Source organism: Aotus nancymaae, unplaced genomic scaffold (assembly GCF_030222135.1).
Source record: "Aotus nancymaae isolate 86718 unplaced genomic scaffold, 86718_ANA_hifiasm-v0.15.2.pri h1tg000040l, whole genome shotgun sequence".
Taxonomy (NCBI): domain Eukaryota; kingdom Metazoa; phylum Chordata; class Mammalia; order Primates; family Aotidae; genus Aotus; species Aotus nancymaae.
Window position 1 is genome coordinate 487,712 of NW_026988454.1, and position 22,740 is coordinate 510,451.

The window sequence follows — 22,740 nt, forward strand, 5'->3', positions numbered from 1 at the left end:
AATTCATAATGCTGTATTACTTTTTTATTATGTTTTTAGTATAGCCAAACAATTTTTTGAATCATCTAAGAAAGCCCCAAAAACACTGAAGGAGGCGAGTGGGAGATGATGGTTGTCCAATACTCTTCCAGCCTCTGGGTTTGTGCTCCATCTTCACTCTAATGCACTGCTAAGAAGCGACACAGGATTAGAGAGAGTAAGAAAAGAAGGCCAAGTCACTGGCATATAAACATTACTTCCAACCTGTAATTAATGTAATGATGTTATCTTAATACACCTCACCACCCAAATGAATCCTCATGCTCACATACCAAAGGAGTTAGACTCTTCTATAGAACCTGGTAATTTCTATCTACACTGCTTCAATTACCTTCAAAAGACAAATCAATTATAACACATCTTATTATAAATTATTCAGTCTTTCTTCATAGTGTTTCATAAATCCAGTATCTTGGCTTAGAACACATACTGCTTCAGGATCTGACCTTCACGCATCTCTTTAGCCTCAATCTTTATCAAACATTTAGAGCCAAGTCACATGGAAGCGGAATCCTCAGACTCGGCGACATATATCATGCTTCCATGATGCCTCTTGCCCCAACTTTCATGTCTAATAACATCCAGTCATCCTTCAGCTTAAGTATAATTTTCATTCTAATAGAAAAGCTTCTTGTTTTCTATTTCTTAGTCTTTCCATCTCCCTTTATAATAAGCTTTAAAGGCAGCTTCTTCTTATCCCAGGATAATATCTAACAATTAGGAGAAAATTTATTGAATAATTAAATAGATACAATAATGAATAAAGAGTATGAAAACAGCTATAATTTATAAAATGGCAAGCTAAGAAGATAAAGAATTTCTAAATCAAGGCAAAACAATAATCAACTCCTGGTTTGTACTGCCTAATCTTGCAAAAGAAAACTGGTTAGAAAATAATAGAACAGACAACCAAAACTAGAGGAAACACTCAATAGAAATTATCAAATGACCTCATAAGAGGCTGTCAATAAAATTTCAAGACAGGCTTTCACAACTTTAAAACCCCAATTAATGGTGCTCTTTCACTTTCTCATTTTTAACAGCAAAAATCAGCCAAAAATTACTGAAAGGATAAAGATGCTTAAAAGTTTATCATATGCAATTTTATAGAATGGTTTATTATTAAATAGACTTATATACACTTATCAACATAAACATTCCCTTGGCAAATACTAGAGCAACACCAGGTATCAGATGCAACACTAGGCATTCTTTATTTTCTTTTTGAGATGCAGTCTCACTCTGTTGCCCAGGCTGGAGTGCTGTGGCGCGATCTCAGCTCACTGCAACCTCTGCCTCCTGGGTTCAAGCGATTCTCCTGCCTCAGCCTCCCAAGTAGCTGGGATTACAGGCACCCGCCACCACACCCAGCTAATTTTTGTATTTTTAGTACAGACAGGGTTTCAAGTTCCTGCCCTGTGTTCACACCACCAACAGCTGAGGGGACACAGCTCAGAGAACATCAAGCCTCTGTTCAGTAGTATGGACCCTATGTACACTGCTGTTTCACTAACAGTATTCTGACTTACAGAACTTTGTACAGCAGTTACTAATCAAATTTAAGTATAAGGAACACTTATAAAATCCATCATATCCATGGACTTAATTATTCTATAGGTAAATTATGTCTCTTATATATATGTAACTATGCTTGCTACATAGTTCTTCTGAACAGGTAAGTGATTATCTTACAAGGTCCTGGATCATAACGGAGCTCTCTTTTACTTCATGTAACTGTCAGGGCAATACACCACAACATCCTCTAGGTCAACTGTTTTTCCTTCAGAGAGAATGCACGATTACCTTGACTATACAACCTTCCAACCTTACCCCATCAACGCCCCACAAAGTATGGCAGAATCCTAGTCCATGACACGTTTATGCATGAACTCTCATTTAGAAGTATAAATTTTTAAATTTCACTTCTGAGATGACCTTTATTTCTTCAATTTTAATCAACACTATTTCTTACTACTTCCTACTAAATAAAGGCCAAATAAAAAGGTGCATCAAATTACCAATTACCCATGCTCATCTATCTTCTCCCATCCCCATGATGAAATGAGCTTTGCCATATTTCTTTCTGATTCTGAATAACACAAGTTCACCGTAAAAAATTCAAAAACAGAAAAAGCACAAGGAAGAAAAAAAAATACTGTGAGATAACTATATTTTATGACTGTATTTTCAATAATTACTTTTATGCATTTATTTTATAATGAGATTCCTATCTTAATCATGTAATACATTTTAAAAGTCTTTTCCTCCCTTACAACTTGGTTTGTAAGCGATTAGTATCTTTTCCATGCATTTACCTTTCTATTTGCTCATGTAAACACACACAGCACTGTGTTATTTGGTTTTGTTTATGGTGACTGCTTTTACAAAGACAGGGTATTTGTAAATGTACAGGCACACTTTGTTGCTTTATTGTGCCTCACAGATACTGCTCTTTTAAGAAAAAACAAATACAAGTTGAAAGTTTGTGGCAAGCCTGCATTGAGCACACCTACTGGTGCCATTTTTCCAACAGCCTGGCTCACTTTGTGTCTGTGTATACTGTATTAATTCTCACAATACTTCAATCTTTTTCTTCTTATTATTATTATAGCTGTCAAGGTGATCTGTGATCTCTGATGTTACTCTTCTAACGTTCTGGGGTGTCATGAACTGTATCCATATAAGATGGCAAGCTTAACTGATAAATGTGTGTGTTCTGAATGTTCTACTCCCCATCCCTCTGGTTCTCCTGGGGCCTCCCTAGTCTATGAGACATAATAATAGTCAAATTAGGCCAATGAATACCCTACAATGACCTCTAAGTAAAAGGAAAAGCTGCACGTCTCTCACTTTAAATCAAAAGCTAAAAATTGATTAAATATAGCAAGGTGGGCATGACGAAAGCCAACACAAGCAGAAAGCTAGACCCCTTGGTGCCAGTCAAGTTATGAAAGCAAAGGAAAACTTTTTTTTTTAAGAAGAAAAAAAAAAAAGGAAGAGAGAGAGAGAAAGAAAAAAAGAATGAAGAAGAGGAAGAAAAACGAAGAGAAAGAGGGAGAGAGAATGGGAGTATTGCTTTATTGCCCAGGCTAGAATGCAGTCTAAAAATGGGAATTGAAAACCTCTTTTATGCCAATAATTGTGCTTAACAATGGAGACAGGAGAATAAGGGAAGAAAATAACAAACAAGCAGCCAACCAATATTTCATTTAAACCCATGAAATGCTATGCAATTATTGAGGAGTGATTTACTTCCAATTATGTAGTCACTTTTGGAATAGGTGTGATATGGTACTGATAAGAATGTGTATTTTGTGTATTTGAAGTGGAGAGTTCTATAAATGTTTATTAAGTTTACTTGTTCCGGGTCTGAGTTCAAGTCCTGGATGTCCTTGTTAATTTTCTATCTTGTTGATCAGTCGTGTATATTTAGGATCGTTAGCTCTTCTTGTTGCATTGATCCTTTTACCATTATGTAATATCCTTCTTTGCCTCTTTTTGCTCTTTGTTGCTTTAAAGTCTATTTTATCAGAGGTGAGAATTGCAACTCCTGCTTTTTATTTATTTATTTATCTTTGCTCTCCGTTTGGTGGGTAAATCTTCCTCCGTCCCTTTGTTTTGAGTCTTTGTGTTATCGTTGCATGTGAGATGGGTCTGGATACAGCATACCGATGGGTTTTGGCTTTTTATCCACTTAATAATATATGTGAGTTTAATACTGCCATTTGATGCTAGCTGGCTGTTTTGCCCATTAGTTGATGTAAGTTCTTCATTATGTTAATGCTGTTTACTTTTGGATATATTTTTGGAAAGGCTGATACTGGTTGTTCCTTTATATGTGTAGTGCTTCTTTCAGAAGCTCTTGTAAAGCAGGCCTGGTGATGGTGAAATCTCTAAGTACTTGCTTGTTCACAAAAGATTTTATTTTTCCTTCACTTGTGAAGCTTAGTTTGGCTGGATATAAAATTCTGGGTTGAAAGTTCTTTAAGGATGTTGAATATTGGCCCCCACTCTTTTCTGGCTTGTAGGATTTCTGCTGAGAGATCTGCTGTAAGTCTGATAGGCTTCCCTTTGTGGGTAACCTGACCTTTCTCTCTGGCTGCTCTTAGTATTTTCTCCTTCATTTCAACCCTAATGAATCTGACAATTATGTGCCTTGGGGTTGATCTTCCTGAGGAATATCTTTGTGGTGTTCTCTGTATTACCTGGAGTTGAATATTGTCCTGCCTTACTAGGTTGGGAAAGTTTTCCTGAATAATCTCCTGAAGAGTATTTTCCAACTTGGATTCATTCTCTTCGTCACATTCAGGTACACCTATCAAATGTAGATTAGGTCTTTTCACATAGTCCTATATTTCTTGGAGACTTTGCTCATTCCTTTTTATCCTTTTTTCTCTAATCTTGACTTCTTGTTTTATTTCATTAAGTTGGTCTTCGACCTCTGATATCCTTTCTTCTGCTTGATCAATTCGACTGTTAAAACTTGTGCATACTTCGCGAAGTTCTCGTGTTGTGTTTTTCAGCTCCATTAATTCACTTATATTCCTCTCTAAATTGTCTATTCTCATTAGGATTTCGTCAAACCTTTTTTCAAAGTTCTTAGTTTCTTTGCATTGGGTTAGAACAAGTTCTTTTAATTCACAGAAGTTTCTTACCATCCACCTTCTGAAACCTACTTCTGTTAATGGAACGCACTTGTTCTCCATCAGGCCTTGTTCTGTTGCTGATGAGGAACTGTGATCCCTTGTAGAGGGAGAGGCATTCTGATTTTGGGTATTCTCAGCCTTTTTACGCTGGTTTCTTCCCATCTTTGTAAATTTATCCACCTGTCGTCTTTGTGATTACCGACTTTCAAATTAGGTCTCTGCGTGGAAGTCCAACTTGTTGATTCCCAGCACCGAAATCCGAGCAATCCACTGCACCGGCCAAAACAGCGGCGTTAAGATTGATGGTGTTTTTCTGCCCAGGAATCTCCGGTCTAGCTCCCCTCTTGAGTCCGTCCTTCAATCAGCTGAACAGGCGACTCTGTCTTCCCGGAGCTCCAAACAACATTGGCCAAAAGGGGACTCAGTCCCGCTCACTCTGCACCAAGAATCGCTGCTCCGAGGCACCGGCAAAACCACCACGCCGGCCACAAGAGTCGCGCTGGCGACCCGTGGGGCTCCTCCGCTGAGAATCCCCTGGTCCATGAGCAACAAAAATTCGTCTGAAAGTGTGGCGTCCTCTCGTTCTCTGCACTTTCACTGAGAGCTACAATCCCGAGCTGCTAGTGATCACCCATCTTGAATCTCTCTCCCAGGAAAACTTCTTAAAGGAAATTAAAAGTGCTACTCCAATGAACACATGAATGGTAAGAAAGAACCAGCCTTACTGCCGATATGGAGAAAGTGTGAATGGTTTGGATAAATGACCAAATCAGCCACAACATTCTAGCCAATTCTACTCTAGAGTAAGGCCCTAACTCTCTTCAATTCTATGAAGGCTGAGAGAGGTGAGAAGGATGCAGAAGAAAAGTCTGAAGCTAGCAGAGGCTGATTTGTGAGGTTTAGGAAATGAAGTCACCTCCATAAAATAAAAGGGCAAGGTGAAACCGCTTATGCAGAAGCTGCAGCAAGTTCTCCAGAAGATCTAGCTATGATCATTGATGAATGTCTCTACACTAAACAACAGATTTTCAATGAAGATGAAAAAGCCTTCTACTAGAAGAAGAAGCCATCTAGGACTCTCTAGCTAGAGAGAAGACACTGGCTGGCTTCAAAGCTTCAAAGAACAGGCTGATTCTTTTGTTAGGGGCAAATGCAGCTGGTGACTTTAAGTTGAAACCAATGCTCACTTACCTTTCTGAAAATTCTGGAACTTTTAAGAATTATACAGATCAACTCTGCCTGTGCTCTATAGATGAACAACAAATCCTAGATGTCAACACATGTATTTGCAGCATGGCTTACTGAGTATTTTGAGCCCACTGTTGGGACCTACTACTCAGAGAAAAAAAAAAGCCTTGCAAAATATTACTGCTTGCTGACCAGGCATCTAGTAACCCAGGAGCTCTGGTGGAGATGTACAAGGAGATTAACATTGTTTTCATGCTTACAAAAGCAACACCCACTCTGCAGCCCATGGATCAAGGAGTGACTGACTTTCAAGTCTTATTATTTAAGCAATCCATTTCGTGAGGCTATAGCTGCCATAGAGAGTGCTTCCTCTGATAAATGTGGGGTGAAAACCTGGAAAGTATTCACTGTTCTAGATGCCATTACAACATTAACGATTCATGGGATAAGGAGAAGTATCAACACTGACAGGAGTTTGGAAGAAGTTGATTCAAACCCTATAGATGATTTGGAGGTGTTCAAGACTTCAGTGAAGGAAGTAATTGAAGATGAGGTGAAAACAGGAAGAGAGCTGAGATTATAAATGGAGCCTGAAGATGTGACTGAATTGCTGCAATCTCACAATAAAACTTGAACAAGGAGCTGCCTTTTATGAATAAGCAAAGAGAGTAGTTTCTTATAGAATCAACTCCTGGTGAAGATGACGTGAACACTGTTGAAATGACAAAAAAGGATTTCAAATATTACACAAACTTAGTTGATAAAGCAGTGGCAGGGGTTGGGAGGACTGACTTCAATTTTGAAAGAAACTTTACTATACATAAAAAGCTATCAAACAGTATTGTATGCTACAGAGAACTGTTTTGTGAAAGGAGAGTCAATTAATGTAGCAAACTTCGTTTGTTGTATTTTAAGAAGTCGCCACAGCCACCTCAACTTTCAGCAACCACCACCCTGGTCAATCAGTGGCCATCAACATCCAGGCAAGACCCTGCACCAGCAAAAAGACTACAACTCACTGAAGGCTCAGATGATCATTAGAATTTTTTAAGCAATAGAGTATTTTTAAATTAAGGTAGGTACCTTTTTTCTTAAACACGATGCTACTGCACACTTAATACTTAATAGACTACAGTATAGCAGAAGCATAACTTTCATATGCATTGAGAAACCAAAAAATTTGTGTGACTCACTTTACTGTGATGCTAGATTAACTGTGGCAGTCTGGCACCAAGCCTGCAATGTCTCTGAAGTGTGCCTGCACGTATCTCCAGGTAAACTGGTGGAGACCTAATTGATGCTGTAGAGCAACATGTCACTTAGTGGTATAAGCACTTCTTAGTGCTGGGCACGTCCACTTCTTTTTTATTGCTACACACAGAATACTACAAAAAATACATGCTCATAGAAATATCTTCAGGAATTTGCTGGCTACTTGTTTATTTTACATGTCACAACTCGTATTTACCACCATACTTCTACTACACAAAATGTCCTCATTGCTATTACCCTCAGTCTTGGACACTCCAATCTGAAGTGTGTGCTGTTCAGGACTACTGCACAGGAATCTTCTGGACTTTCCTTCCTCATCATCCTTGGAATTCCCCTCTCATGACAGATTCTATTATTAAATCCTCCCTCTCCCTCTTTCCTGGCCTACTCCATCATTCTGCTAGACAATGTCCTCCAGCACTTTTGAAACAGGGCAAATGGGAGGTAAATTTTTGTCTTTTATCTTTTGAAATGTCTTTATTCCATCTACCTAACACACTTGGTTGACAGTCTGGATTGGAAATCATTTCACTCTGCATTTGAAAGTACATAGCATGCCAGATTCCATAGTTACTGTTGAGAAGACTAGCACAAGCCTTATTCCCTAAACCTTTATAGGCAACTTGAATCTTTTTGAGTCATTATTACTTTTAACACAAAACTATTCTGCAGTTTCAAAATAATAAATTTGGTTTGGGTCTTTTTCAAAGTAATTGTACCATTATTCAGTGGGCCATTTCAACCTCTAAACTAAACTCCTTTAGTTCTGAGAAGGATTCTAGCAGTACTTCCTTGATAACTTCTGTCTTTCCATTTAGTTTGGTTTTTTTTTTTTTTTTTTTTTTTTGAGACAAAGTCTTGCTCCATCGCCCAGGCTAGAGTGCAATGGCAAGATCTCGGCTCACGCAATCTCCGCCTCCTAGATTCAAGCAATTTTCCTGCCTCAACCTCTCAAGTAGCTGGGATTACAAGCGTGCAACACCGTGCCCAGTTATTTCTTTTTTTTTTGTATTTTTAGTAGAGACGGGATTTCGAAATGTTGGCCAGCCTGGTCTCAAACCCCTGACCTCAGGTGACCCACCTGCCTCGGCCTCCCAAAGTGCTGGGATTATAGGAGTGAGCCACCATGCCCAGCCTCCTTTGGTTTCCTCTGGCTGATCCCCCTTTAGTATACGTTAGACATTCTAACAATCTAAATATCTTACCTTGTCTGTTTTACTTCTTTTTCTCTTTGATCTGTTTTTGGGTAGATTCCCTTATTTTCCACCTGTCTTATTAACATTTTCTCCCCGTATCCCTTACTTGTTTTTAAATTTCTAAGAGCTCTTTCTCTGTTTCTTTTTATGGCATTCTGTTCTTATTTCATGGATGCACTGTTTTCCTTATCTCTGTGAGTCTTGGTGTTGTAAAACTTCCATCTGATATCTCCAGTTTCTCCCTTTTACCTCCAGTTTTCTTAATGCTTGTGTTGACCTGTCCCCATTTTAAAGGTATCTTTTTCAAATGTCTGTTGAACCTTGGCTATCTACATTTGATAGCAAGTCTCATGAAAGCTGGATGTAAAGTCTATCTATGTGGGCAAGGGTTACTGTTGCTAAGTCTCAGAGTGAGGTTATTAGACCAGAACTTCCAAAGGTCCACTTATATACAGATCTTTCTTTTGACAAGTGCCTTCTGAGAGGGATCCATAAATCTTCTAGCCATCAGTAATTCTGGGTATGGTCTTTCACTTCATCCTCTGTTTTCAGTGAAGACCCTTGTCACTTGTGCTACTCCTGTTACCTCCACCTCGAAGGCCTCCGTTCAGTACCCACCCACCTCCCATCAGTTTTACTCTAGCCTTCAGCAGTTAAGGGAAGGGAAGAGAATCTGGTGGAGTGTGCTTCTTCTTATAGAAACTTTCAGCCCAACTTTCAACACTGCCTTGGAAAATACTAAAGCCTCTAATTCCTGAGTCTTCCTGAGGCTGGGATACACCTGCCTGCTTTGTCTGGATGTCCTCCTAGCAAGATTTCTCTGGTCTGGCAAGTTAGAGACCTCTCATTTACATCTGCAAAATTTCACAGACTATTCTAATCTCTTGTCATCTCTTCTCTCATTCTCTTTGTTCTTGTGCATTTAAACAAATTTTTATTCCCTTATTGTCATTTTAATGTGAGAGAAACATGTTTTCCCACCTACTATCAGCTAAAAATTGGGCTATATTCCTAAATTACGAATCTACTAGTTTTTCCAACTCAATATAACTTCTTAGCTTCTCAGCAAAAAGATAAAAGTTATAAAACTCAAGTCCTTTTATTTAATTCTGTCTGTAGCTAACAAGGAGGTATAAGACCTCTACACTGAATACCACAAAACACTGCTGAAAGAAATAAAAGCATCAAGTAAATAAAGAGATATGCTCTGCTCACAAATTGGAAGAGTAAATATTGTTAGCATGAGAAGCCTCTCAAAATTCATCTACAGAGGCAATGCAAACCCAATCACAATCACAGAAGGTTCTGGGTAGACACTGACAAGCTGGTGCTAAAAATTTATATAGAAACACAAATAACCTAGAATAAACAAAACAATTTTTTAAAATAATAAACAAAATTGGCACATACTTTACATAATTTTAAGACTTATTATAAATCTACAGTAATCAAGGCAGCTTGCTATTGGTAAAAAGACAGACATTTATATCAGTGGAACAGAACAGAGACCAGAATTAGAACCACATATATATGTGGGTCAACTGATTTGGGGGCAATTTTTATTTTCTTCAATTTGCCTTTTAATATTTTTCTTATTTTATAAAAGAAACATATACTACCTTTGCAATGGAAGGGAGACTACTTTTTTAAAATATACATTTAACACATGATTTGTAATTTATCAGATTCTAAATGATGTGGTAGGGTGAAAATCTAGGTTTAATTTGATTTAAAGAGTATCTTCCATTTAAATGCAAAGTAGAAAGACCTAGTGATAAAGTTCCTTACCCGGGCTATGCAGTAATCCTTAGGGTTTTCTTTTTCCAGACCATACTTCTCTAAAGCTTCTGCCACAGCAAAGTCTGCAGGATCTGTAGTAGACAGCAGGATTGTCTTGTAGGGAATATTTGGTTTTAAACTATCTGCATAAATTCTCAATGTTCCACCTGAAAAAACATTTTGACATCTTTGAGTACAACTTACTTTATGCAAATAACAGAGATAGCTAACATTTATAATCACTTGAGAAAAAGATACCTGTATCCTAGGCATAATGAGTGCAAAAACAATTAGGTAACACATATTAGCAGTAACTGGTTGATCTAGTGACACGAAACCATGAACAATCCAGTACGACAAAGACCATATCGTCTTCTCTCTTCAAGCCAAAGGAACTTTTTTATCAATGAACTGATTTCCACAACAGTAAGGAAAGAAAAGGAAAGAGCTCCAGGATTTCTCTAAGGCACTCTTTATTCAATTGCTTTCCCATTTTCTTATCTATATATCGTTATATACCTATTTCTCCCATTTTCCTACTTCCTGATCATCAATCTGAAACAAACTAAAAACCCAGATAAAGTTAAATATTAACACACTAAATAAATCCATTTTTTAAAAGTGAAGTAGGAACCAGGAGATCTCAGGTGCTCGAGACCAAAGATTTTTCATGAGAGATATGCCAACAGAGCAGAGTTCTATTCTTACTTCCAGGCACTACAAACTACAATGTCCTTTATATTAGTGGTGGAGAAAAGAGAACCAACTACAGCAGAGCAATTTGGATATCCTGATATTTTCTCTTGTGTTTCTTTGTAAAGAATATGTGTGTGTGTGTGTGTGTGATAATATTGTCACTTTTAGTGTCATAAACTGCTTTCTACCTATGGTCCAAGATTAACACACCCTGAAATCTGAAGTCTAGATGAAAGGATGCTGAGGGAAGAAATTAAGGTAAGCTCTACATTCCCATTATGACAGTGTGACCCTAGGTACTCACTCTAGCTTCTTTAACTCCATTTTCTCAGCTGTAATTCAGAAGAGCTAGATCAGAAAATCTGTGGGTTTCTTGAGGCAAGTTCTAGATTTCCATGACTCCATTACTTTTTAATTCTAATGCAGTTATTTCAGCTACTGAGTATTTCTCATACTCTCTTTTTCAACAAGTCTGGCATGAATTGCATTTGGATCACTTAGCTCATAGTAACATAAAGTTGGTCTTTTAAGAAACCAACTAGTCCACACTCATATTAGAATATGGACCTGCTAAGCCAGGCCAGGGGAATCACAGGTTGCAGAACATGTTTAGCATGTACACACTCACACTGCTCAGGGGCCCCACTGTTCCAATGCAGAGGAACAGCAATAAGCAGGTTAGATGACGTTCCTGCCTCCAACAGCGTACATTCTGTGGTTGGGAGTAGGATGCAGAGGAAGGAGACTAACAAGAAAACAAGTAAGTACCTTTAAAATAGTGACACACACTGTGAAAAATATAAAGTTGTGAGAAAGAACGTGACCGAGAGCATCTTAAACTTGGGTGACTGGCCAAGACTTCTCTGAAGAATAAACACTCGAACTCAGATCTGATTAATCAGACATAAGTGACCATGTGAAATCGAAAGGAAGGGCTTTGTCTGAGCAGGGGACCAGCAACTGCTAAGGCCCACGGGTGGAGTAAGTCTGGCTGGATTCACTGGCCAATACCGACAGAGTGAGGGAAAAGGGGGAGATGAGGTCAGAAACCAGCTGAGACCAGATTATGCAGGAATTCCCTGATCATGATCATGAGTTTGAATTATTCTAGTTAAAGTGAAAGCCACTCAAAGGGTTTAAGTTCTGTGTGTGAGTGTCTGCGTGTGTGCACGTGCAAGAGTACACATGTGTGATTGTTTGTCTGCATGCATACATCTAAGGAGGTGGGCAAAATGTCACTTCTGCTTTCCAAAGAGGATCCTGGCTTTTGGGTGAAGATAGGGACATCAGCAACAGGAGTGGGGCTCATATAAACTGTGTGTTTTCCACGACACCAAAATGCCCACTCATTTAATTACACTCCATATCCCAACATGAGCCTCAAGTAATTACAGGAAAAACGTTAAGTACAATAGGATGAGTACTGCAGTAACATCTACATGTTTCACATGTTATACCAACAAGGAGCTTCTATTTTGAAAGCTGAAGAGTGGAATTTGTATCCTTATCTAGATGTCCACCAAAAAAATGCAAATGATCAGACACCTAACTTTTCTAAAAAACAAACACACACACACACACACACACACACACACACACACACCCCTGTTAAATGCCTAGATGAGTATTCGTGATCCCAAAGCTACAGACAAACAGACCACAGGGCAGGAAAGACTACCTGGTCGGAAAAAACTTAAGGACAAAGTTTATCAGAAAGTCACTTGAAGAAATCAGTATGGTTCCTACAGATAATCTAGTTTTCAGTGGCACTTCCAAAGGACACATCAAAATGAGACAGCTATAAAATTCATATTCAAATGGTCAAATGAATTTAGCTACTGAATGAAACTACTTATATTAAACGTTTGACTATTTTAGAACTAATATCTAAAACTATGATTTGGTTTGAGTATAATGCATTAAGGCATTCTGACACAAATTTACTAAGGAAGGAGAAAGAGAAGAAAAGCTAAGGTTTTTAAGTTCCTATTACAGACTAAAATCTATTAGTATGAACATATGTTTCAGTTCCAAGACTAAGATATAGGTTAGTGCCCCGTTTTGAAGATGAAGAGACTGTGGCTCTTGGTTTGTACACAGCGGTTCCAACTGCATCCTGACCCCAGGTCCATGTTCTTTTGCACAGTACCCTGCTACTCCCAAGACTGCGCACTAAAACACCCAAGAAGAGGAACAATCGACTACAAATTCTCTTATAATTTTGTTAATTTATCAGTGAGGAAAAACCATAACAGTAAATGGTGGTAGAATATTTGTGCCACAAATGAATCAACTGAGATATATAGGACATTTTGGGGTCAACTACATTTTAAAGCCATCATGAAGCAAATATAATTGAGTGTCAAAAATACAAAGTTCAGGGGCAAAGCTTGTTATGAACTCTGATGGCTGATCAGCTGTGAGGTGAGTTTAACAGAAACAAATGAAAGAGGACATGTAGGTTCTGTCATCAGAACTTGAGAAACTAATCCTTGGGGTAAAAGAGAAAAATAACAGACACAGTTGTCACTCTCAGACACGTGGTTTTCACAGGTGCCCTTGTCTCCAGCCCACACTAAAGAATCAACCTGATAGTTAAGCTGATAGCTGCAGCAGGCTGTAAGGATAGTGTTTCAGAGCAAGTTATTTGTTAAAAATAACAAGTAAAAACCTTAGACTTCATTAATACTTTTGGCTTCCTTAGTATTAACCATAAAGGGCCATTTTTTGCTATCAATATTTCGTTCTTAGGAGTTCCCTCAGAGTCTACATATAGAAAAATGCCCCTTCTACCCCTAATCACCTCTTTAACAGACAAGCTGTACTCTGATGTTCTTCTGTTTCTCCTCCTAATTCTTTATGGTTTTCCCTGTTTTCTTTGCTGACTCCTCTTAACGATGGCTTTCCCTGAAGTTTCTGTATCACCTATACACTGTCTCCCAACAACACTGACCACTCCCAAACTCTAATCGTCATGTGACACTGCTGCACAGTGCTCTGGAGTCACTCAAACTAGCTTAAAATATATCCCATATCCCACCAGCACTTCATGTGACACACATAAACAAAACCTACCTTCCACTCCCAAACGTTCTTTCATTCTACAGTCCATCAACATCTTTCCAATTAAAAGCAGAGGTGCCATCCAGAATGCCTCCCCTCCTCAGTAAAATCCAGTCTACTGCCGGTTCCTGATAATTCTACCTCTTAACTGTTTCTTCAGACCTTTCTCTCCTTACGTCCTGCTGTCAATGACAGAGCTCAGAGGCCCCTTATTCCTTATATGGGCAAAGCAATACTTCAAATGGGCATGCCTTCTTCTAATCAGAATTCCCTCAAATCCATCTCCCACTCTGTTTCCACAGTAATCTCTCCAGATATATAGCTTAGGCTACAATGAAAGCTTTCTAAACCCCTAGCTTAAAACTCTTCAGCAGCTTATTAACAAAGCATATCAAATGTTTCCATCAAAATACCCTCAACGGCAGAGCAAAATACATGGGGAAATCTGGGGACATAAGCTAAGAGACCTACAAAAACTTCCTATTTTATCGTAAAAAATAGATCTAAATGCTACATTCTAACCAGATTAAAGACATACTTCATTTTTAAAATATTTTTTAAAGTTACATATAAAAATTGATACTCTAAGCTAGCTATCTTTACCATGACTCACTACCTCTAGCCCATACTTGAATATTCCTTAAGAAGGAACCATAGAATGGATTCGGAAATTCATTTCAGTAATAATGTCAAACTCCTTCCTACAGCATACAAAGTGCCTTCAGGTCTGGTATGTGGCTAGCACATGTAGTCACTTCTTAGCATTCCTCTTGTCTTTGAAAAAAATTTTTACTACTCTTCTTCTTTATATTTTCTTTCAAACTCCTTATTTTCTTTTGTCTTTTTTTTGGTGCATATATTTAGAAATTATTTCAAATTCTTGGCAGAACAAGACAATATACATAAACAAAGAATCATTTGGGTCTCAACTGTAATCTATTAGAATATTTATGGAACCAAGAAGTCCTATACTCTCCGAGATTTTTTTTAAATCACCGGCACTACAAGTCCTGTGAAATATGTAATTAGGACTCAGTTATAGGGTGCTAAGGGTCAAAATGAGCGGGAATGCTAGGGTGGGCCAACGTTCCCCCGACACAGTAGCTGTCTGGACACTACACTGAAATATGCTCAGAAGATAGAGTCCTGAGCAGTGTCTGTGATGGGCGCAGAAGCAAGTGAACATGCATTTAATGTATTACGTCTGATTTAGATCCCATCCCAAATAAAAGAATTACCTGAGGTAATCAGGAAAATTTAAACAATGATTAGTTGTTTGATAGTATTAAGGAATTACTATCAATCATTTTATATATGATAATAATACTACGCTTATATTTTATTTTGTTTTTTAAGGAATCTCTACCCTTCAGAAAAATATACCAAAATATTTATAGTTGAAAGAACAAGAAGTTTGGGATTTGCTTCACAATAATAGTTTGAGAACGGAGGCAATGTATTTTGGGGTACAGAAGAAACATGAGTTGTTAATTATCAAACCTAAGTGATAGGTACATGGGAGTTTTATTTTATCTTTCTCTCTTTTTTGTATATACTTGAAATTTTCCAGATTGTTTTTTTCTTTTTAAAGAGCTGTACTGGGGAAAAGTATGAAACTAAACGTATCCCTATGTGAACAGAACTCATGTACATAGGGCAGGCTGATTTTGTACCAGACATATGTGGTACACATTTGTTTTCAAAAGGTTACATCACCCATTGCTTTAGTTAAAGCAGGCCTCATGCACATATAGAGTGTAATTAAATAATGCTCTTTACAACGGGTAGAACAGAGAAAAACTATAAAGTGTGTACCCGAATCTGGCCGCCCATCTGAGCTCCGAAATTCCTGCATTCTCTTTTCCAACTTCTGCTGCCTCCGCCGTTTCATGACCACCTCAGGATTAGAAATTGTTCGTGTGAAGCTAGTTTCAGGCATGTCTTTGTAAACCTCAGCAGCCAGTCGAGAATTTTCACTGCAAGAAAAAAAAACACCAACAATATTTTAAACTTTTTTTCTTACTGGAAATAGACACATTGCAATCATACAAAAATCAAAAGGGCAGATGGTATTTGGCTACATCTGTACCCTAACAGGTCTGTTACGTACTATTTACCACATACTAATTACTATATGATAAAGAATCTAGTTTCTCTGAATACAAACGAATATACTGAACTAAGCAGAAATCTATCATTAAAAGTTTACATTAATAGTGAGTTTATTCATGAATAATGCTGAAAGAAAAGTATATTGATTATACATTTCAGTAACTTCCACCAATGTTATCCTAAAACAGACCAATATTATACCAAGACCTTCCAACCACAAGAAAGAAACATAGGACTTAATATACTTTAATTTCACAAAATCTGTCTTAAAATTACAGCAAATTTAGGCCGGGCACAGTGGCTCACTCCTGTAATCCTAGCACTTTGGGAGGCCGAGGCAGGCGGATCACCTGAGATCAGGAGTTCAAGACCAGCTTGACCAACATGGATAAACCCCATCTCTACTAAAAATACAAAATTAGCCAGGCATGGTGGCACATGCCTGCAATCCCAGCTACCCAGGAGGCTGAGCAGGAGAATCGCTTGAACCTGGGAGGGGGAGGTTGCGGTGAGCTGAGATTGTGCCATTGCACTCCAGCCTGGGCAAGAAGAGTGAAACTCTGTCTCAAAAAAAAAAAAAAAAATTATATAGCAAATTTTGAAAAGCCCAAATTAACTGAATGGAATGATCTTTTTTTTTTAACACCTGAAAGATTTAAAAACATAAACTTTTTTGAAGTTAAATTTTTTAAAGGAAATTACTCCAACAGTTTCTGTAAAGGAGTCAAATGTACAGAATGATAAGCTGAAAACAATATTAGGTAATTGATATACTTGACTAAATTTTGGTAAATATACTTTAAAGATATAATTTTTAATCATAAAAAATAATCTAATTAAAAATAGTCAAGCTTTTAATCAAGTTGAACAACTTAACTCATCTTAAGCTAAATAATTTATCACCCCATAAATAGGATGATAAATAAAGCAGGTCATCAAGTATAAGCTTTTGGCTTGTTTTGGTTTAAGACAGGGTCTCACTCTGTAGCCCAGGCTGGAGCACAGTAGCACAATCACTGCTCACTGCAGCCTCAATCTCCCAGGCTCAAGCAATCCTCCTACCTCAGCCTCCTGAGTAGCTGAGACTACAGGCATGAACCTAGCATAAGTTTTAAACTCTCCTTTTCTTTGATATTTTTCATGTATGAGCAATGTATCTTTGTACATTTTTTTCTCTTGCATAACTGCATTTGACAGAGGCTTATCATGTAATACTAGACTCAGGTGATTACATAGGCATCACTGCCTCCTAGATTCATCTTAAACCTTCTTTGATGCAACACAAAACAGGTTCAAATTCCACTCTAAAGTATACCTTCTTTATTGACAAATAATATCCTTAACACATACAGATCACTTAGAATCAATTTCAAAATGGGAAAAAGCTTTGGACAGGTCACTCCAACAAAACAATATAAATGGTTAACAAACGTGGAAAGATGCTGTCTTATTAATGATAAAAACAAATTCAATTTATAGAAGATATTACATACTACAGAGATAATTATATACTGTTCTGTGACACCCAAGAGTTGCAGATGTAAGGAAAAGAGAAGTCTCCTGGTCTCCTGGGTTGCACGATGGTACGGGGCAGTCTGCTGATAGGTTCAGAACACGAGAGTATCTGAACCCCATCACCCAACCATTCTTCTAGAATGCACCGAGAAAATAATCAGATGACTTCCCTAAGTAGCAGAACAAGGATATTCACTGGAACATTTATTTAAAAACAAAACAAAGAACCACTATAAACAATCTATATGTACACTAAAAATGAACTAGTTACATATATTATAGAACAACTATGTAACAGAATAGTGTATCATCATTTTTAAATGTTTTTGTGAAATATAAATATCTTAGTGGGAAAAATATCAAGTGAAAATCCAGTTGAAGAGACTGTGGTTACATTTCTGTTTAAAGCTTCTCCAGACAAGCATATGAAACAGAAAAATTTATAGAGAAAAAAACTAGATTATGATTTTCTTTGGGTTCATGTGACGACAGGTGAATTATTTCCTTTTTTTGGCAAATCTATATATTCTGACTTTCTAAAACGAATGCACACTACCTCATTTATGGAAAAGTAATGAATAGAATACCATGTAGTCAATACCAAGGCAACAGCAAGCTGCCTAAGAATAGGCACATGGCCGCCAAATGTACTAACTAAACAACCAAAAACTGCTGAGGGTGAAAACAGGAACTAGAAACTCCATATTAAGGGGAAAATCTAGTTTCTCCTAATGTCTCCTTCTGTTATGGTGAGAATGCAATGATTTCCCTCATTCCCTCAGCTCTATGTCAGACCCTAAAATACCTAAACGGGTAACCATCTACAATGGGACTGGTGTGAAAAAACAAGAAATGGGAGGTGGGAATGGAGGGAACTAGATGGTGATCTGAAGCTTAAAAGGGAAAGTCTGCTTTTCACCTTGTCAGCCTCTGACAAGGCATTAAGTATATCTGAGGTACAGAAGAGACAACTGCTGCCTCCTGGCCAAAACCACAGAAACGAGGGAAGAACCCAGCTGAAGATGAAGAAGATAAATAATAATGTTAACCAGAGTTTTCTTATTTAAGATTAGCAAGACTGTGGGTGCACAGATTCTTCCCAAGCATAGCGGGACAGGCACTGCCAACAATGAACCCTACTTAAGTAAGACATTCTGTCCTCCCTCCACACAGAAGAACTGGGAGTATACCCAAATACATTTCCCGACTGATACTCATCCTTTTCATAATTCATTTGAAAATTTAACAATTTTGGTGCAATAAAAACATCTGGTTTGGAGCACAAAGAGAAATACTTCCAAAATTGACTTACACGTCCTCGCCTTGGAAAGGCCTATCATCTTTATCAGATGCCTGTCGCAATGCCTCTTTTTCTCTCTTCTTTTTTTCCTTCTTTTCTTTCTTTGAGAGAGTTCTCTTGAAGTTCTGGATAACTCCTTCCTTTTCCTGCTTTTCAGGTCCATTACTTTGAGCCTTCTGATAAAAGTAACATTATTACCATACTGACCACTACACAGAATCACATAAAATTGCCTACGGCTTAGCTAACTTCATCTCACATGCTGTGGAACATGTGAGCAAAGCTACTGAAACAAAGGAAGGTCTAGAGAATGGGAATGTTCTTTCTTGATTCAGCTGACAGTTACATGGGTGTATTTATGAAAATCAATTGAACTGTACACTCAAGATATGTGCATTTCACTGAATCTATATTTTACTTCATTTTAAAACTAACAAGCAAGCAAGCTAAGAAACAAAAATCCAAGTCAGGAAGAAAACTGGGGTAGAAATCATGAAATCTGATTTTCAGTAAATAAAACTCTAAGTAATTTACATAAAATACCTTGAATAAAAGAAACTTAATAAAATTATAAAAATAAAGAGTTAATAATAGATAAATAAATCATCTATAGTAGTTTTTCTTTAACTTTAAGGGAAATGTTAACAGTAGCCATAATATATTGGCTTTCATGAAACAACTGTAAGTATCATGTTTGTGAAAAAATATCTAACTTCGTTTACAGATCTGATTTATTTGCTTGCTTCTTCTTAATTTGGATTTTAACCTCAAACAACGGCCTGCTAGCAGATGACAGAGATACATTATTTTTATGAATAACTTAATAAGAAAGTAACTTAAGAAAAATAAGTTAAAGAATGGCTATTGTAATGAGAAGGAAAATTGCCTTCCGCTTTATAAGTTGAGGGAGAAAAGAATGTGAACATTGCCATTTGATTCATAGACAGATACTCATAGCATTGCACTGGTCTTGGGAGTTCCAATACATGTCAATGAGTGTTTGTGGTGCATAGCAAAATATACAGACTGAAATAACATCAGCTGAAATTGTGGAGCAGAAATGAAATAAAATATGCATAGCAAAACAATGGACATGCATTCTTAATATTTTTTGTATTTGTTGTAGCTATAAGCACATCACTAAGCACAGTAACAAGGTCAACAATATATTTTGTACATATCCATGACTCTGCAAAATGGAACAATGACATCACACAAAATGAAAACTTTCTGCTGCTAAAACTGATTAACAACAGTTTTTTCCCAATCTGTTGGGGGTGTGAGGGAGGGAATTAAATGGAAAAATTTTTGTAAGATATTCTTAACCTTTGCATTTGCTATCACTTGCCCATAATGAATTCCTGTGTAAGATGCTACTTGATTTAGCACAAAATAAGAACAGCAGCACAAAATTCCAAATATCCTACCACCTAGAAAGCTTTAGAATCATCCTATTCCATCATTCAAGAATGTTTACTAATTCCTAACCCTGCACATATTATGAAAAGGTTTTAAATGAGCCAAAGTTGCATCTAAAAGTTTACACATAAAGAGAAATAAAAGCTTTATTTTTCCTTTTGATCCTTATTAGAACAATTCTGATTTTATATTTTTGACAAAAAAAGCTGAGGCTGATCACCTGATCATTAAATCTCGCAGTTAGTTTACATAATTACTCTTTGAAAAGGTAAGCAACAATATCTGGAATTATCAGTTGAGATAAAGGATAAAGTAGGGAGAAAAAGGCTTCTTTTAAATTATTTTCTGGGAGGAGGATAAAACAGTTTAAAAAGAGAAGCAAAAAAGAGAAGGAACTCCTGTAACAAAACATTAGTCTCCTGTTTATCAGCCAGACCTGGCCCTGGACCAAGACTGGCATAAAATACTGAGGGTTCCTACCTTAGGAGGAATGGCATCATTCTCATTCTTAAGCACAAATCTGCCTTCCCGATCATCTTTGTTCCAATTCAATTGTACAACTAGAGGTTTCTCATCTATATCCAATCTTCTTTCTTCTTCAAAACATGAAACGAAAAAAAGAATAAGCTATGGTTATTTCATAGTACTAGCTAATACAGCATTCTGATACACATTTAATTTTATAAAGTACCTATTTGCAGACTGAAATGTATTGTTCGAAATGTAAAATCATTGGTTTTAATTAATTAAATATTTTGTTGCTACTATATGTTTATTACCACATATCCAGTGCCAGACAATAAACAGGGGCAATAACATCATTTAGATCTAACTGGGAAAATAAGAGAAATATACATGAAATAAGAAAAAAAGTATACATGGTTTTGTTATAAGCTTATTTCTATAAACCAAATTATCTCCTATGCAACTGGAAAATAAGGCTATAATGTTAATACCACATAGAAGTGCCACTGATTGTTCTCACCACATTAATGTTATACCCTATGCAAGTGATGGCAGCAGCCCCCACCAGTCTTGGAAGTGATGACTGCACTATTCTTCCTTCCTCTGCCCATCTGATCATTGTCTCCAAAATTTGCCCATTTCAACACTTACCTCTCCCCTTCCACCTTAAAGTTACCATGACTATTTCTTATGTACAGTACTGTTTGGTATATTACTTCTTTCATTAGCAAGCATCCCAGGCACACTTATCACACCTATCAGGAACATGGTACTCCACAGAGGGTCTCGTGAAAGCATCATAATCTCAACCTGACCATCTCACAGAGGCCTACAGCCACTGGAAGCTGTGGAAAGAAGGCAGCAGTGAAGGCTGGGCTTGCTCCTACTGGCCAAGACACCCATCCCAGGGTGGAGAGGACTAAGGAAGCAGGAGGTAGCAACAGATCTGAGGCTGCAAGCCCCACACACAAGTCAACCTACATTCCACAGGAATCCTCCTTGTCACTCCAAGAAATCCATTCACTCTGCTCAAACCTTCAACTTTTCTTTGAGCCACTGTTACAAATTTAAACAGGTAGTAAGTGACCTAGCCTAATCTTTCTTTATCTTAAAGTCCCTACCTTTTAGTGTACAATCTGGCAGAATGTGAGCTTTTTTAGAAATGCCTATTTCAGAAACATCTGTTACAGAATTGCTAGGTAACCTGAATATCAGTAACACAAGAGCCAGCACTTTCAGGGTTGAGTAAGAAAAATAAAATTCACCATAAAATAAAATCACTGACTCCCTATCCAAATATTGCTCCCTGCGGTCCAGCCCTGCCCACTACCCAGCACCCCATTAGTCACATCACCCCATGGTCAGAATCCACGTGCCAGTACCCTGTCACACAAACTGCAAACTGGAATTCTACACCTTGCAGAAAGGGTCAAGACTGCACGATGCTGGCTGGGAGTACCAGCACTTTGGGAAGCCAAGGTGGGTGGATCAATTGAACTCAAGAGTTTGAAACCAGCCTGGACAACATGGCGAGACCTCATCTCCACGAAAAAAAATAAAATAAAATAAAAACAAAAGAAAGAAGGAGGAGGAGGAGGAGAAGAAGAAGGAGGAAGAAGAGGAAGAGAACAAGGAAGAAGAAGAAGAAGGATGAAGAGGAAGGAGGGAGGAAAGGGAAGAGAGGAGGGGGAGGGGGAGGAGGAGAAGGAGGAGGAGGAGGAGAAAGAAGAAGAAGGATGAAGAGGAGGAAGGAGGGAGGGGGGAGGAGGAGGAGGAGGAGAAAGAAGAAGAAGGATGAAGAGAAGGAGGAAGGGGGGAGGAGAGGGGAGGAGGGGGGAAGAAGGAGGAGAGGGAGGATGAGGGGGAAGAGAAAGGAGGGAGGAGGAAGAGGAGGGGAAGGAGGGAAGAGGGGGAGGAGGGGGAAGAGGAGGGGGAGGAGGAAGGACGGAAAGGAGGGGTAAGAGGAGGGGGAGGAGGAAGGAGGGAGGACGGAGAGGAGGGGGAGGAGGAGGGAGAGGAGGAAGGAGGGAGGATGAAGAGGAAAAGGAGG

At 38.0% G+C, this 22,740-nt stretch overlaps 1 protein-coding gene across 13 annotated transcripts in view; it reads right to left on the bottom strand.

Annotated features, from left to right (window-relative positions):
- Nucleotides 1-22,740, bottom strand: part of AFDN (afadin, adherens junction formation factor) — a 143,523-nt gene that overhangs the window by 82,709 nt on the left and 38,074 nt on the right. For 9 of the 13 annotated variants that reach the window (XM_064360454.1, XM_021670682.2, XM_064360459.1 and 6 more), the window contains exons 3-6: nucleotides 20,706-20,818; nucleotides 18,819-18,982; nucleotides 15,695-15,855; nucleotides 10,130-10,287 (exon numbers count right to left, since the gene is read on the bottom strand). In XM_064360454.1, the coding sequence (XP_064216524.1) occupies nucleotides 10,130-10,287; nucleotides 15,695-15,855; nucleotides 18,819-18,982; nucleotides 20,706-20,818 (596 nt within the window). Of the gene's footprint in view, nucleotides 1-10,129; nucleotides 10,288-15,694; nucleotides 15,856-18,818; nucleotides 18,983-20,705; nucleotides 20,822-22,740 lie in introns of all 13 variants that reach the window. The other 4 variants (XM_021670688.2, XM_064360460.1, XM_064360453.1 and 1 more) reach the window with 2 other exon arrangements.